Here is a 15,449-nt window from a genome sequence, read left to right as displayed (position 1 = left end):
GTTGTATGAGTATTATGTCAAAGGCTAGATTAGGATGCCATTGAAACATGACTTTGTTAAATGAGCTTTTTACTGTTTGTAACAATGCATCCAGACAAAGATAATGAACCTTGGGACAAAGACATTAAGTAAATTTTGCCTTTGGTATAGGGAATTTGCTATGAAAAATAATGCAGATAATCTCTGACATTCTTCCTTTTATACTCACCTAGTTCATTGGCCTTATTCCTAATATATTTAATCTTTTCAATTACAAGATATTTGGAATATCATAAAGACGTTTGAAAAACCAGTTCATGTTTATATTAGTAAATGTAAACTGTAAATAGGTCTCACTTTGTATCTTTCCTTTATGTGGCCCTCCATTGCTTTGACAATGTCCTCTGGATGTACGCCATGTCAGACTTAAAGGTGCCTTAAGAAAAACTGATGGACTGGTTTGCACATCCTGTAATTCAGCACTCCAGTCAAGTCACGTCACATTTCTACAATTTAATATTCCTAAGTGATCTTAAGGAATTTAGAGTCTCGAATTTACCAATTTTACAATTTACCAATTTTTGATTCAGATAAGTTATTAATATTTTAATGTTTATGCATTTATGTATTTATTCCAGGTTATTTGATATTTATAAATAAAAAAATTAAAAAAACATCTCAATTGCCTCTTTTGGTGCCTTGTGAATAGGACATTATCGTGTACTAACATGTTTAAAAGTGAAAATGACAGCTTGAATGCGGTTTAAATACACCTCATTATTTTTACTGATGCCACACACGGAAGAACATAAGAAGAACACATTCATAGCTATTCTCCTTATAGTTATTGCCTCTCTGTTGATTTTACATAACGTTGGTGCTTTATCATACAGATAAAAAAGGAAGATAAACAATGGGAGGACTGCAATCGACAGAAGCAACATTGGGTAAGTTTGGCCAAACAAGAATATGTCAAACAGCCATGAAATATTAGAAAACAACTCTCCATTGTTGTTGTATTTTATTTGTGTTTTCATCATCTTGAAACACTCTCATTCAGGCTGAGCAGACACTAACACTCATTTCACAAGTACGTGTGCCCATATGATCTTAGCATTAGTGGAAAACGGATTTGGCTTGATGTCTGCAATGGAGGGCTCAGAGAGACTACTTGAGCTCCGATAGCCCCCCTATAGACAGAAGGTTAAATGAAATAAATATGCATAAAGGAGGACATGGGGAGGTGGAGGGATGCCGAAAGAACTAAAAACGGAAATGGTAAGAGGCTGTTTTTATACTCGGATATTAATTAGAAGATTAGATGGGTGTACTCCTCCCGAAATTACGTTAATAACTTCACTTAAATGCATAAATGTCTTCAAGAATAATGTACATATTGTGCTGAATCAAACGCGACATTGAATGTTTGTAGAAGGTGTCACTACTGTATTACTGGTGTGGCACGACTACAGAGATTTCAAGTTCTTGACTTTTCACTTCATTCTTCTTCATCACACAGATACATTATTCCAGCAATAAACAACAGTGAATATGTCATTTGCAGATCTTTAGTAAATAGTGCATGATCAGATAGATCAATACATAAACTGAATTGGCCTTAATAGGTTTGTAGGTGATTCAAAGGATAATAACATAAGTCATGCTTTTTGGGTGTCATTCAAATGTACAACAGCCAGGAGAATGAGACTGAGTACAGGTGGCCCAGAGATTTTGGGGGGCCTACAACATTCCTCCCTGAGGGTCCCACAGTTGTGCAGAAATGGCACACTGCAACGAATTTAATCTGCAACGTTTAAGGAGACTAAAACATCTAAAGGTTAACTTAATGTGCTTTTGTTATACATAAATAGATAGATACATTTGGATATTATTTGTGGAAGAAAACTGTAAATATTCTTTAACTAATTATTAATGAATTGCTTATGCATATTACAAACTACCTCAAACAAACTTTTTATAACATTCCTTAATTTGATTCAAACCAAAATATAAATGGTCATTTAAAAAAAAAAAATGCATGACCAAACTCTCAGATGCCACTGTGGTTATATTCATAACAATTTATTTATATTAATTCCACATATTCGCAATGCTTTTTACATGGAAGAGGTCTTTGATGATATTTTTTATTTTTTTCACCAGGGTCAGACAAACACATTTGCCATCTGAAGGTTTACACAAAATAACAACTGATTATTACACAGTTTTACACTGTAAAAGATTTCATACTCCAACATCTATTCCATTGACTTTGCAGGGTCATAATCAAGGACAACATTGTCATGATTGTCGGAAAATGTTCAGTTCTGTTGTATCCCAGATGGCTGGTTTTAAAGTATCACTTATAAAGCTAAAATGAATAACATGGTGCATGGATAAAAAATATTGCTCTGTAGTCTTATACATCTTGTGATGACATAGTCTTATATTATCTAATTTTAGCCACTTGTATAGAATATGCAACTTCTCCTGTCAGCAAGCCTTTTTTTGTTTGCATGACAAAACAGGAATAATTGCACTGTCCAAGAGATTAACACACTCAGCCCTTACAAAAAAGTACTGTGGTGGTACTATGGTATCAGATGGTAATACAACAGTACTGTATGATTACCATATACATGTACTGTAGAATTAACATGGTCATCCATGCTATTTCAAAAAATACCATGGTACCATGTCCAAAAACATGGCACATTTTTTGTAAGAGAAGACAAACATACAGTCTCTTTCCCAAAACTATAAACATACACTTCCTAATTATCTCACTCTCAAACTGACCTCCCCTCCAAACACACAAACAAACACACACACACAAACACTTATTAGAGCACATTAGGAATGAGCAGGTGTCTGTAGCATTCCATATTGATGCATTCCATACTCTAGACTATCAATGATAACTATAACCTATATGTCATATATACACTACTCTTTCCAGCATCTTATTCTGAATTCTGTCTATATCTATGTATTATAACTTGGGCAGGGTGGGATTTGTCAATGCAAGAACTACACTACACAGTCAAACATTCACACACACTGACAACAACAACAACAACAGCAACAACAATAATAATAACATACATAAAGATTACAATATACCTTTTCAAGTCCAAAGCTTTTCTTCATTATACTTCAAGGGAGCAAAGAAATCTTGGACAAAATAGTCCAAAAAAGTCTGAATATCTTCAGGGTCATAAATGGGGTTGTGCTCTTCATATATTTAGTCCAAACCAAGCGTTTAGTAAATTTTCCAGCTGAAGACCACAAGGTAAAATTCAAAGTTCCCCTTTACATGTGGACAAGCTCTCAGCAGAGATGTGGAAAAGAACAATACAGCTTCCTAACATCATAAAAGAGAAAACAACTTGCCTTTACTGGTCTTAGCACTGCCATCAAGAGAAATATTAATTGATAGTCAACTCTCACCCAACATGTAGTACACACATATACACACACTCATACATATTAGCATTTCTCTGCTTAAATAATATCTAGAAAGCTTGTCACATAGTCTCTCTTAATATTGTGCTTATCTCTGGAAGCAGCATGACAGCAGGTCAGGATACATACTTGCAGTACCTACTCTGGCCACTAGAGGAAAGGCTGGTGGAGAATGAAAGGGGTTTGAGAAAGCATTAGTCAACAATTAGGCTTTTTCTTAGAGATGCTCAGTTGAAGTTTGACTTTTAAGCATGTTGGAATGGAAGAGATTCATTTGCCCTATTGAGTTTCCAATCCTGCTGAGATGGCATCCCGGTGGCCCTCACGGAGAAACTTCAAGAAGCTCAAATGTGTCACACTCCCTATGGAATCTGGTATACCTTTTGTTTTTTAATCTAACATGGCCTCCAACTGATCCGCAAGATCATCAAACATGCTGCCAATGTCATCGAGAATGTTGACTGTGCTCTTGTTGTCCACAATGGAGCTGAAGAGGAAAAAAAAGAGAAACTAGAGTAGACAGAATGGAAGATATTTCAACAAGCAACACTGTCATCAGAAGAAAGATGATTTGAAGAAAATTATTTGTTTTAGTGTTTGTACCTGTCATCCTTCTTAATCTTCTCCTCCACTACTTCCAGAGCAGCAGCCAGGGATGCACTGGTCTCCTCCAGTCTGAGTTGTACCATATCCCCCAAAACAGAGCCCCCCGTTTCAGCAATCTTCAGTAAGCCTTGGCTTTCCACCTCTGTCTTTCTTTCTCCATCTTGTGGTTCACCCTCTACTTGTGTCTGTCTGGCTACACCTACCTTCCTCCTTCTCATTACCACGGGTCCTCCCTCCCCTGTATCTGAAATCAGGCCTTGTTCACCTTGAAACATTTGATCCACCTGGATCAGACCTGTCCTTTCCATTCTAGCAATTCCAACTTCCTCTACTCTTTCTTGCCTCCTACCGTCATCTTCCTCTCTTTGTTTCTCTACTTCCCTTAGCTTCTTTTGCACATCCACTCCAGGCAGTTCCACTTCCAGAGGGCTTGGGATGTCCACTGAGAGACCAGCCATGGAAGACCTCGGGGGCTTCACTGGAGCTGATCCTGAACCTGGAGTAGAAGGTGTTTGTGGGGTTTGGGGTGTCTGAGGAGTCTGTGGGCTCTGAGCTGGAGATGTTGCTGCACGTGTGGAAAGCATGCTCCCATCCATTGGTTTTGGGGTGACTGGACTCAAGGTTTGTGGTGGATGCTCCAGTTGCTCAGATGGAGCTTGGCTGAAGGAGGCACTGGATGGGCTGAGAACATCTGCCTGAGGAGAGCCAGGAGTTCCAATTGTATGGATTGGTTTGATTTTTACTGGTTTGGGCAGTGTAGGAGGTGGACTTGGCTTGGGAGATACTGGAGGCGGGACTTTCTTAACCTCCACTATATAGAAACAAACAAAAAAAACATAATATCAAACTTGTCCAAATCATTTCATAAAAGTTTTTACTACATTAACCATAAATCAGGAAGGCATCTATTGTTATCTGGCTATTTAAATTCGAGATACAAGCTAAGCAGAGATCTGGTTTCCTTGAGCAACTGTGAAAAAATAGCCATGAACTTCATGCATGGATGAATTTCTATTTTTGCTTGCTAGACTGATTTATACTTGTTAGTTTGCTACAGACAGACCAGTTTGCAGGACAAAGAGTGATAAAAAATGAGAAAATTAATGATCTATCAGATTGCATTGTTACCTGGGCTATGTTGACCTTCTGGTCCAGGTAAGGGAACCCTTCTTGTAGGAGTTGGGGGATCTGGTTTTCGAAGGGCCATTGCTGGTTTAGGTGAAACTGGGGGTTTTAGTATTTGTCTGGGAAGAGAGCCAAAGACATCATGATGCAGTTCTTCCTCCCTACTACCATCTCCAACACAAGCTTCTGATACAGGCCTTCTCCGAAAGTTCTCTGGCCCATCTCCATCAGTGCCATTACTCTGTGGTGGAGCCAATGCTTTGGGTCTTCGCTTTATAGTACTTGTTTCTGTCAGGTTAAAATGTTCACAATCTGAATGATGTGGTGGTCGTGGTCTTCTTAAAGTTGCTGTGGCATCCATCCGTGACCACTCCTCTTGTGGCAGAGAAGAAACTCCTGCTTCCAGATGAGTGATCATGGAACGAGGACGTGGTTCAGGGGCCTGTTTAACTGGTTGGGTTTCACGAGGTGCTGGTCTATGATGTGCGGAGTCTTGCATGACTCGGTTCATCTCTTCTTCTCGTACATCATCATCAGGCTGCTTATGAGAGTCATAAAATTCGCTGATTGTGCGGCGGCGACTATCTGCGTCAGAATTCAGAACTTCACGGTTCTGCCGCAGGAGGTTATGGCTTGCCTGGGGAACAGATAAAACATCAAAACCGTGCTGGGCACCAGTACTCACTATTCAAAATGTAAATGCATTGCATAGTTTCTAGTTACTTTGTCTATCCAGTTACATGGTATATGCATCAGAAAAAAATATGAAAGCTCATGTATTTCTACACAGAACATTTTAATTTGTGAATTGTTTTTAACTGCATTATAATATCAATATTTTTTTTTTCCTGTTAAAACAAGCACTGGACCATTGGGCATTAGCTACGGTAGCTTAAAGCAATGCCTAAAACTGTTTAATTACCTGCAGATAACCACTTCCTTTACCACTGCTTCCGAGTTTGGACATTTCAAGCATGGCAGCAATGTCTCTCACGCTGCCCCCAGATGAAGTTTTTTCAGAGGCAATGCCACAGTCACTACGTCTGCGCTCCCTGTATGTCACATTGAGTAGCAAATTGTTAGCCATATTTTCAATAGACCTTGCATCATCTGCTGCAGCCTCGTCAGCCAGGTTGCCAGTGGAAATGGAAGAGCATGAACGTTTTGGTGGAGTTGGAGGACGAGTCCGTCTGCGCGGCCGAGCTGTAGCGAACGACTGACTGCGATTAACACTGTTGATGTCAAGAGTTTCATTAGAGGCTCTCGAAGAGCTGCTGGGTGTAACCCTATGTCCACCTAGTGTGGCGTATTTCACAGAGGAGTCTGGCATGGGTAAGTCATGCTCAGCATCAGTAACAATGGATTGTCCGCGTCTTGGCTGGGGCAGAGTTTGGCTATTGCCTGCTTCGGTTTCTCCTTCAGGCGGTAGGCAAAGTAAGGGGACAGTACGAGCGTGAGAATGTGAACGGGGAGAGTCGCAAGGCCCTCTAGCCCTGCTCTGTGTTTTTAGCGGGGAGGAAGGAATGTGTGAAGGAGAATTTGAAGCAGAAGTTGAAGTTCTGCCTTTAGTAGGGGTGTGTGGAGGTGTTGGGGTGGGACTCTCAATTGAGCTGGGTTTCTTCAGAGGAGGAGGGGCATTAGCTCTTTGTATGCCCCGCCCTTGGGTGCTGTGCCGGGGAGAGCTACGCCCCTCCGATCGTCCATCTGTTCTTTTACGCATTCGAACAGAGGGGACAGAGTTCTCATCTGGTTCTGTGCTGGTTTCTAATGATTGTTTTGAATCTGTGCTTTCTTCTAACTGGCTCTCCTTGGTGGCAATGTCTGCTTCTGGAGATTCACTCAGTCGTTTGACAGCTAACATCAACTTCTTTTGGTGTCCTTGGTGGGAAAGAAAAGGCAGAGGTGGAAAGTTATTATTTTTGTCTGTTAGGTTCAGCCTGTAAGCTTTTCCCTGCTGAAAAGACCAGCATGAATTATTAGAACAGCATCAATGGCACCTGGTACCCTGAGTCATACTAAGGTTTTGGCAATCAGGCCTGATTGTGGTTTAAGTCATGTGCTGACAAAAGAGGTGTGGCAGCATCTTCTTGAAAGTTCTCGTACCACCACAGAAGAACGTAGAGAACATAGAACTAGAGAACGAAGGAACATAGACTTTATGGCTAAACAACACATAGGATATTCATCTGATATCCAACTTATTCAACATCTATGCTTTGGAGTATTCAAATGTCCTCCTATTCCTCATGACATTTATTAGCAAAATGTAGTTGGTGAGGCTGCTTGATCAAGGAAGTCTAGCTGGTTAAGCTAGATAAGAAGACTGGTTGGGCACACCAGCACCAACATGCCTCCATCCAAAACACAATATACTGTGGTGATCATTCATGCCAGTCTTTTCTGCATAAATTCTAAATGTAACATAAGTATGTGTAGTATACATGCCTAGTTTAGTGATGCCGATCTCTTTTAGGTCCTCCAGGGTAATATCACTAATGAAGTCCATATTGTCATAACCGTTCTGAACCAATGTCTGGTAGTATTGATTGAGACCAATTGCCGACAGCCACTCAGCCAGATTTGACTATAAGATGCAACAGCAAGTTCACATTACACATCACATAAAATTGTACATGTGTGTATATAAATACTGTATAATCAGCAAACCACTTTATATAAAAAAAAATGAGCATGCATTTCATGTAAGGCCTGATAATCATGCTCTACAATATAACTTTATAAATGTACATATTTGATTAGAGACTTAAAAATAGACTCTCAATATTCTTAAAATAATAAAGCTTTCTATAGAATTTCCTTTTTATTTCCTTTAAATTATATTTTGAATTCCAGATTTGTGGAACCCCACTTTTTTTTCTTACAGGTTTCTCTTCAGGTATCCAGTCTGGGATGTTTATTTTGCTGATCTCTGAAAGCATTTTCTTCCTGTGCCCTGGTTTTGTTACTCCAATAGCAGTGAGATCCTGTGGGGTGCACACATACACACAGCTTATAAAATCTCAGAACTGATATAAACAGTTAGAATAATTGTAAATATATATTACAATTAAATAACTATTTGCAAAAATGTATTATGTGTTTTATTCTAATGTAAAGTGGACTCAAAAATAATAAGGGCACTTAAGTCACTCTCCAAATTATTTGAATGTTATAATGATATCTCAAAATACTTTTTGGGGCCACTATGCATATATAGTTACAGAATGCAACATTTATTCTGTCTTGAACAGTATAGAGAATTCATCATTTTAATAATTCAAGAGACTTTGCATCATATGTATTAAATGCTTACACAGAGGATGCACAAGCAATGATGATTGACAGCGTTTATCTGAGCTTTGTGTGTTTGCATTACCTCTGGTGTCATTCTGCTTATGGTCTGCAGGTCATAACCAGCAGTGAGAAAGTTTGTTGTGTAGAACTGCAGCTGTGCACTAGTGAGCCATTCAACAACAGCCTCTGAGCTCTGAAACACACACACACACATACATGGCAGCGAAAGACAGAAATGCATCAATAATTCAGACATTCCTTTGACAGATTCATGATTCCAAGTCCAGATATGTTATCAAAGTGTCAGGCAGTACACACTATAACCACTGTGTGGCAGCAAATAACATACTTGCTTCACAATCTTACTTCACTAACCAAAAAGTATCATGGCAATACTGTGTTTTTACTGTGGGATATATTCTTTAAAATACCTTGATATAAACCCTAACATATGAATATAGTAATCATTCATCATTATAATATATCAAGGTACTATGGTATTTTAATCTAATACTATGATGGCGCCAATTTACTAACACAGCAACAGCTTTGACTAAAAAATTATCATAATATGTTATATTTATTATAATTCACACAATTTTTCAAATAACTGGGGTCAGTACGATTTTTAAAAAATAAATTAATACCTTTATTCAGCTGACCAGCTGACTGAAAGTGAGAGTAAAGATGATATTTCTATTTCAAATAAATGCTCTTTAGAACTTTCTGTTAGTGAAAGAATCGTGAAAAAGCATCAGATTTTCTACAAAAATACTAAGCAGCACAACTGTTTACAGCATTAATAACAATAAATCTTTCTTGAGCACCAAATCAGCATATTAGAAGGATTTCTAAAGGATAATGTGACACTGAAGACTGGAGTAATGATGTTGAAAATTCAGCTTTTGCCATCACAGGAATAAATTACACTTTAAAGTATGATGAAATATAAAACAGTTACTTTCAATTCTAATAATATTTCACAATATTGTTTTTTTTAATTTTTTTTTTTTATCAATGCTTTGGTGAGCATAGGAGACTTCTTTTGAAAACATTTAAAAACCATAAAACCCCAAATGTTTGGAGAGTAGTGTACGTTTAAAAGTGTATAACCTTAAGTTTTACAATATTCATTCTTATTAAAACACTCACTAAGTATCTGACCACCCAAGAGACAAATACAGACACATTATGATTCACATAAACAATCTGGTCCACCACACACACACACACACACACACACACACTTGCCTTGCTCTCAGCTGAAGCTTCATCTTTCCTCTGCAGCAATGGATCCACAAAGGGTTTCTTCCTTTGCTGACGCGGGACAGCAGATGCATTCTGAGTGCGCTGAGAAGACACTATGGGGAAAAAAAAAGGAAAAATGTAAAACAAAATTTAAAAAAAAATCACATTTCATATTTTTACTTATTATGATTCTGAATAGTAGTATGGGCTTATGAGAAGTATGGACATATAAGATGTGTACAAATGAGACATATGGATAAAACCTAGATAGATAGATAGATAGATAGATAGATAGATAGATAGATAGATAGATAGATAGATAGATAGATAGATAGATAGATAGATAGATAGATAGATAGATAGATAGATAGATAGATAGATAGATAGATAGAAAGTTTTCTGTTAGATTGTTTTGCTCTTTTACTTCACACATCCCCTAAAAACCACCTGAACACCATTACATGTACAAAAGTAACTAAAATGTCTGAGAAAAATTAAGTTCCTGAAAATACTGGTATATATCGCAGTACCTGAATTAGGATCTAAAGACTGAGATTGGTCCATAAGATGTTCTTTTGCTTTGGCTGACTGGGACAGCACCGTGGCCAACAGCTAAAACACACACACAAATGCACACACACATGATCAGTAATGTGAGAAATAAAGAGAAAGACAAGACACATCTGTCCTTGTGTGCATCTTTGGGCTTTGTGTGCGCCGCACCTTTACGCCCTCGGCCTGAGCATGCAGTCCCGGGACGTTGAGGCCATGCGCGTTCACCCCAGGTGAGTGCGTGGGGGTGGTTGGCACGGGCACAGGTGAGTTGGTGAGGTGAGCGTTGGCATTACTGCTTTGTCCACTAGTAGATGAACGTCCACTGGTTAGACTGCCTGTGCTGCCCATACTGCCAACACTGCCCCCTGCTGGCAGACACAAGTTACCATGAAAGAAAACGACAAAAAAAGTATGTACATGTTTGTGCATACGTTTGCTTTAACTACTTTAAAGAGAAACATGAGATATTCAAAATGCTCATTCTGTAGTTCAGTGTGTGTTTGGGTTGCTGAGAAATAACATGACCATATTTGAATTTATATGAATGTATATGGTAAAGTTTTTGGATCATCCCCTGTTGTAACAATCAAATGTCATTTAGGGGTGCATTAATTTCAAGACATTTATACATATTGCTGTCACAATGTATCACAAGATTTGAACCAAGTATGTGGTGCGACGACTTTTGAAGCACTGTAATTGAATGCACAAATGAGATTTGTTGATATTTTCAATTGAAAAACAACTTAAATGTCTTTTCATCATACTATGGTATGGTATGGCTTCACACTTGTAATATTGTCCTATATGGCCCACTTTTATCTGCTTTTTTAACTTTTAGGATCTTGACGATGTAAACCGCTGTATTTTTTTATGTATGAAAAAAGTCATAAATTCAAAATAAATAAATACAGGTTTGGAACTAAATAGTCCTGTTTACTTATTTTTTATACACTAATATTCAAAATTTTGGTATTCTTGTTTTGTTTTTGTCTGTTAAGTAGCATTAAAACATTGGGTATAAATTACATTTTAACATATCAAAATAGAAAATGGCTATATAAAATTGTAATAATATTTCACAATATTACTGTTTGTCATACTTGATCAAATAAATGCAGCCTTGGTGAGTATAATGTCAAAAACATTAACAAATCTTACTGATCTCAAACTTTTTAAAGGTAGTGTATATTTTTAAAAGCATAAATATTCCATGTAGTCTCTAGGTTAATATGAGATCATAATAAACGCTGCAAACATAATATGAACAATTAAAAAAAAATAGTTGTAGATAACATATAGCATGTCAAATCAACTGTCCAATAAAAAACTGTGTTTTTACCAGCTAAAGGTTTCCTCAGTACCCAAATCTCCTCGTTAGCGCCACTCTGCTGGCCGCTAAGGGTTGGTGAACCATGAGGGCTGGAAACGGATCCCCTTGAGCCTGAAAGATATCAGACACACACAAACACAGTGATGTAAGAATACAAACATTACTTTGCAAACTCCTAATTGGCAACCACAGATGCACACCGAGGGAGCAGATAGCAAAGGGATCATTTAGGGCAGTTTAAATGGACTGTAGCATAACCGTCAGTAATCTGGGAGCCTGCTGATGAAAATATATGTTATGTTTGCAAATACAGTTTCATGCAAAAAATATTCAGACCCCTTACAGAATTTGAAAACTCCAGTTAGCTGTGAAATTTTATGTCTAGTACTGAAACAAAAAGATCCTCATTACTGTAATACATTAATTTGCAGAAAAAGTGCTGTAATACAATTTGGTTTGTTTTAATATTCATAAAAAGGCAGTGCAACAAACAATACACTAAAAAAAAACTGGGTTGGTAATATTTTTAATCTATTTGAAAGAAATATTAATCTGATTTAAATTGATATAAAATACAGTAAAAACAGTAATATTATGAACTATTATTACAATTTTAATTATTTATATTTTAACATACATTACAAAGTAATTCATTCCTGTGATGTCAATGCTGAATTTTCAGCATCATTATTCTAGTCTTCAGTGTCACATGATCCTTTAGAAATAATTCTAATATCTTGATTTCCTTCTCAAGAAACATTTCTTATTATTCATTCTGCTGCTTAATATTTTTGAGCAAACTGAGATATTTTTTAGGTTTCTTTGATGAATAGAAGGTTCAAACAAACAGTATTTATTAATTAATATAATTTTTGTTTTACTGTCACCAATTTCTCTTCACTGAATAAAATGATTAATTTTTTTTTTTTTTTTAAATCTTAGCGACCCTAAATGTTTTAACAGTAGTGAATGCTGAATAATATATGCCTTTTCACATTATGATCATTTTTGCACTATAAGGTAAAGAGAATTGGGGAGGAAGTTGCTTAACTGACATAAAAATAATGTCACCATGGTTAAAAAAATCATTTTCTTCATGCAAAATATGATTTTTAACTTTTTTTCTCAAGGTGAAATATGACCTGGAAATGTTCTCGATAGGTTTAGTCAGATTCACACAAATATCTCTCATTTTTTTTGCATCCGAGTTTACCAAAAACATTCAGATTCACATCTGTTTACTGCATTTTACTATGCTCATGAAGTTTAAAAAGAAAAGAAAAAATGGCAGGTGTATGATATGGTACACTCATGATGGGTAAATGTGTGTGTTTTTCTGACTGTGTTACATGTGTGTTTATACCTGTCTCTTTTTGTGGCTCCTCTGAGCAGGAGGAGGCTGGTTCATACCCAAATGTGCTGCAGGTAGGCATATTATAGCCAAATGAGGTGAAGAGGGGCTGATGGGTAAGGGGCTGGGTAGGAGGGGGAGGGGGAGTGAGGGGCAGAGAAAAAATGTGGGAGGAGTCACCGTTCACCATGACAACTGAACCAATTGCTGGCGGACGGATCTGTATCTTAAGATACTGTTGGGTTGAGGGACCTGGGTACAACAAAACGGCAACACCAAAAAAATACAAACAACAAGAACAACAACAAAAAAAAAAACAGGAAAGGAAACACAAAACAAAACATGTTCAAGCAAAAATGTCTAACTCTATTGTTGAGCTTAACTTTACCCTGTAAGTTAACATGCAAGGTGAAAATGAACTTATGTACACTTAACTTTTGAATAATAAATTAAACAAAACAAAACAAAACAAAAAAAAAACTATACTCATGCATACTATTTCCACAACATACAGTATACTTGCAATGCATTCCCGCCAAAAAAAACATATTTATAACTGATCTATGTGCTATGCATGCAGTCTACAATTCATGCTTGAAAAAGGAAGATAACAGGGATCGGAAGTGTGTTGGAGTGTCACCTATGTACATCAATCAATATATATTACAATTCAATATTGGCATATTTCGATATTGAAGAATTTTTAAAAATAAATAAATAAAATAAAATAAAAGTGTAAAGTAAAACCCAGCAATGAAATGTGTAATCACACAGCCCATAGAGCCCCACTGAGAGTCTATGGCACATACCTGTACCACAGATTTTAATGGTGCAAATTTCAATGTTCATCTGACAAGAGGAACTGCACAATTTGGCCAGAAATTGTGTAATTATATATAAATATGACTATAAAAATAAATAATAATAAGAAGAATAATTAGTAGTAGTAGTCTTATTCATTCATATTAAAGAAAGATATATTACTATTTTAATATTTCTCTGTAAAAAGTATTTAAGAAAAACAAAATAGCAATTTGGCAATAAAAATTGTTGGCGGTAAACCTCAGTCAGTTTATAAATCCTTCACATTAAAAGTTTGGAAATATGGTTGGCTAATATTGTCCAAATGCACAGTAAGCGACCCAAACTCAGAGCGTATGCAGGGATGAATCCCTGTAGATCAGCATTTACTGCAAACTGAGCCACTTCGAGAAACTAAAAAAACCCAGATCATGAGCTGCTCACGTGTACATAAACGCAGTGCCACCCGCAGTGCATATATTTATTTAATTAAATTGCAACCTCTTTGATTTGATAAAGCTGCTTTTTTTTATTATGCTTAATCGTGCAGCCTTACTTTTTAATTACTGTATTTTTAGGTCTTGCCTAGAAGCCCAGCTTCTCTTATATGGACTGGATCCCGACCAGCCCATCACAGCCTCAAAGGCACAACCCATGGCACTGGATAAGTGGTAGCTTGAGAAGTATGCATAACAAATTACGGACACTAGAAGAAAATCCAGAATGTAAATCTGAATAAATATTCTGACACTGATAAGTGATGTTGTTTCTTCACTTTCGAGAAGCAGCAGCCAGCGCTGATTTTCATGTATAAACGTGTGAAAGCCTGTTTGCATGTGTGTGAATGTGCAAAAGTGAGAATTCACTGATGTGAGTTGAAGGAAAATAAATGGGGGCATGAAATGATGGTACAGGTGGACTCAGAGATGACCGAACAGTGACAGATAGATGAGCCACTCTCATCTGCTCTGTTTCATCTCTTCAAGCTGACGCTTCTAATTAGAATCACTTGACTGGTGATAAAGAGCAGGACAGTTGGATATAGAGCGAATGAACGACCACCCACACATTCACACACATCTACCATGGGCATGAATACACATTTTGAAATACAGACAGCAATGATCAATTATGAAAATGTAATAATTGTGAAATTTCATTTTTTTACAACTTAAAAACATTTCAGATATTTATTTATTGCTATATGGTTTTTAAGGTTATTTTTAATGTGTTGCTATGTGGTTGCTACAGTATTCTTTGTGGTTTTATTTAATGCATTGCTACGTTTTTTTTTTTTTTTTGACTGTACTAAAGCATAAAAGTATGCATACAAATTATATGTTTGTAGATATTATGCAAAGTTCACATACTTGTTTCTCTGAAAAACAATGCTACAGCCAGTTATTCTATTTTGAAATCTGTGTTCTGTGTTGGAATGTCTGTTTTTGTTTTGGTCTGTGTGATTCCAACCACTGCCAATTTACCCAATAGTACTTCGACACCCTGGGTTGCCAGTTGTTGGAAATCACAGCATATTGAAGCCATGGAAGCCAGCAAAAAACTGGGTGAGAGATCACAGATTCTACCTGACCTAAAAAGCCTTGGTATCCATCTAAAAAGCTCTATGACCCGAGGAATATTAAAACACGGATAAATCAGGTCTTCGACTTACAGTGTACGGCTCGTCACCTT

General features: G+C 37.0%; 1 protein-coding gene across 1 annotated transcript in view; it reads right to left on the bottom strand.

Annotated features, from left to right (window-relative positions):
* Positions 1–2,045: 2,045 nt before the first annotated feature.
* The window catches only part of si:dkeyp-9d4.3 (caskin-1), a 56,308-nt gene continuing 42,904 nt past the window's right edge, over positions 2,046–15,449 (bottom strand). Inside the window, exons 11-22 of the mRNA XM_058768223.1 lie at positions 12,969–13,208; positions 11,615–11,716; positions 10,441–10,640; positions 10,248–10,329; positions 9,721–9,830; positions 8,552–8,662; positions 8,058–8,159; positions 7,621–7,759; positions 6,098–7,053; positions 5,179–5,812; positions 4,048–4,861; positions 2,046–3,931 (exon numbers count right to left, since the gene is read on the bottom strand). Coding sequence (XP_058624206.1) covers positions 3,835–3,931; positions 4,048–4,861; positions 5,179–5,812; positions 6,098–7,053; positions 7,621–7,759; positions 8,058–8,159; positions 8,552–8,662; positions 9,721–9,830; positions 10,248–10,329; positions 10,441–10,640; positions 11,615–11,716; positions 12,969–13,208 — 3,587 coding nt within the window. The 3' untranslated portion in view covers positions 2,046–3,834. The remainder of the gene's footprint in view (positions 3,932–4,047; positions 4,862–5,178; positions 5,813–6,097; positions 7,054–7,620; positions 7,760–8,057; positions 8,160–8,551; positions 8,663–9,720; positions 9,831–10,247; positions 10,330–10,440; positions 10,641–11,614; positions 11,717–12,968; positions 13,209–15,449) is intronic.

Source organism: Onychostoma macrolepis, chromosome 01 (assembly GCF_012432095.1).
Source record: "Onychostoma macrolepis isolate SWU-2019 chromosome 01, ASM1243209v1, whole genome shotgun sequence".
Classification (NCBI taxonomy): domain Eukaryota; kingdom Metazoa; phylum Chordata; class Actinopteri; order Cypriniformes; family Cyprinidae; genus Onychostoma; species Onychostoma macrolepis.
Note: the sequence above shows the minus strand (reverse complement) of the source record. Positions and strands in the feature narration are given on the sequence as shown.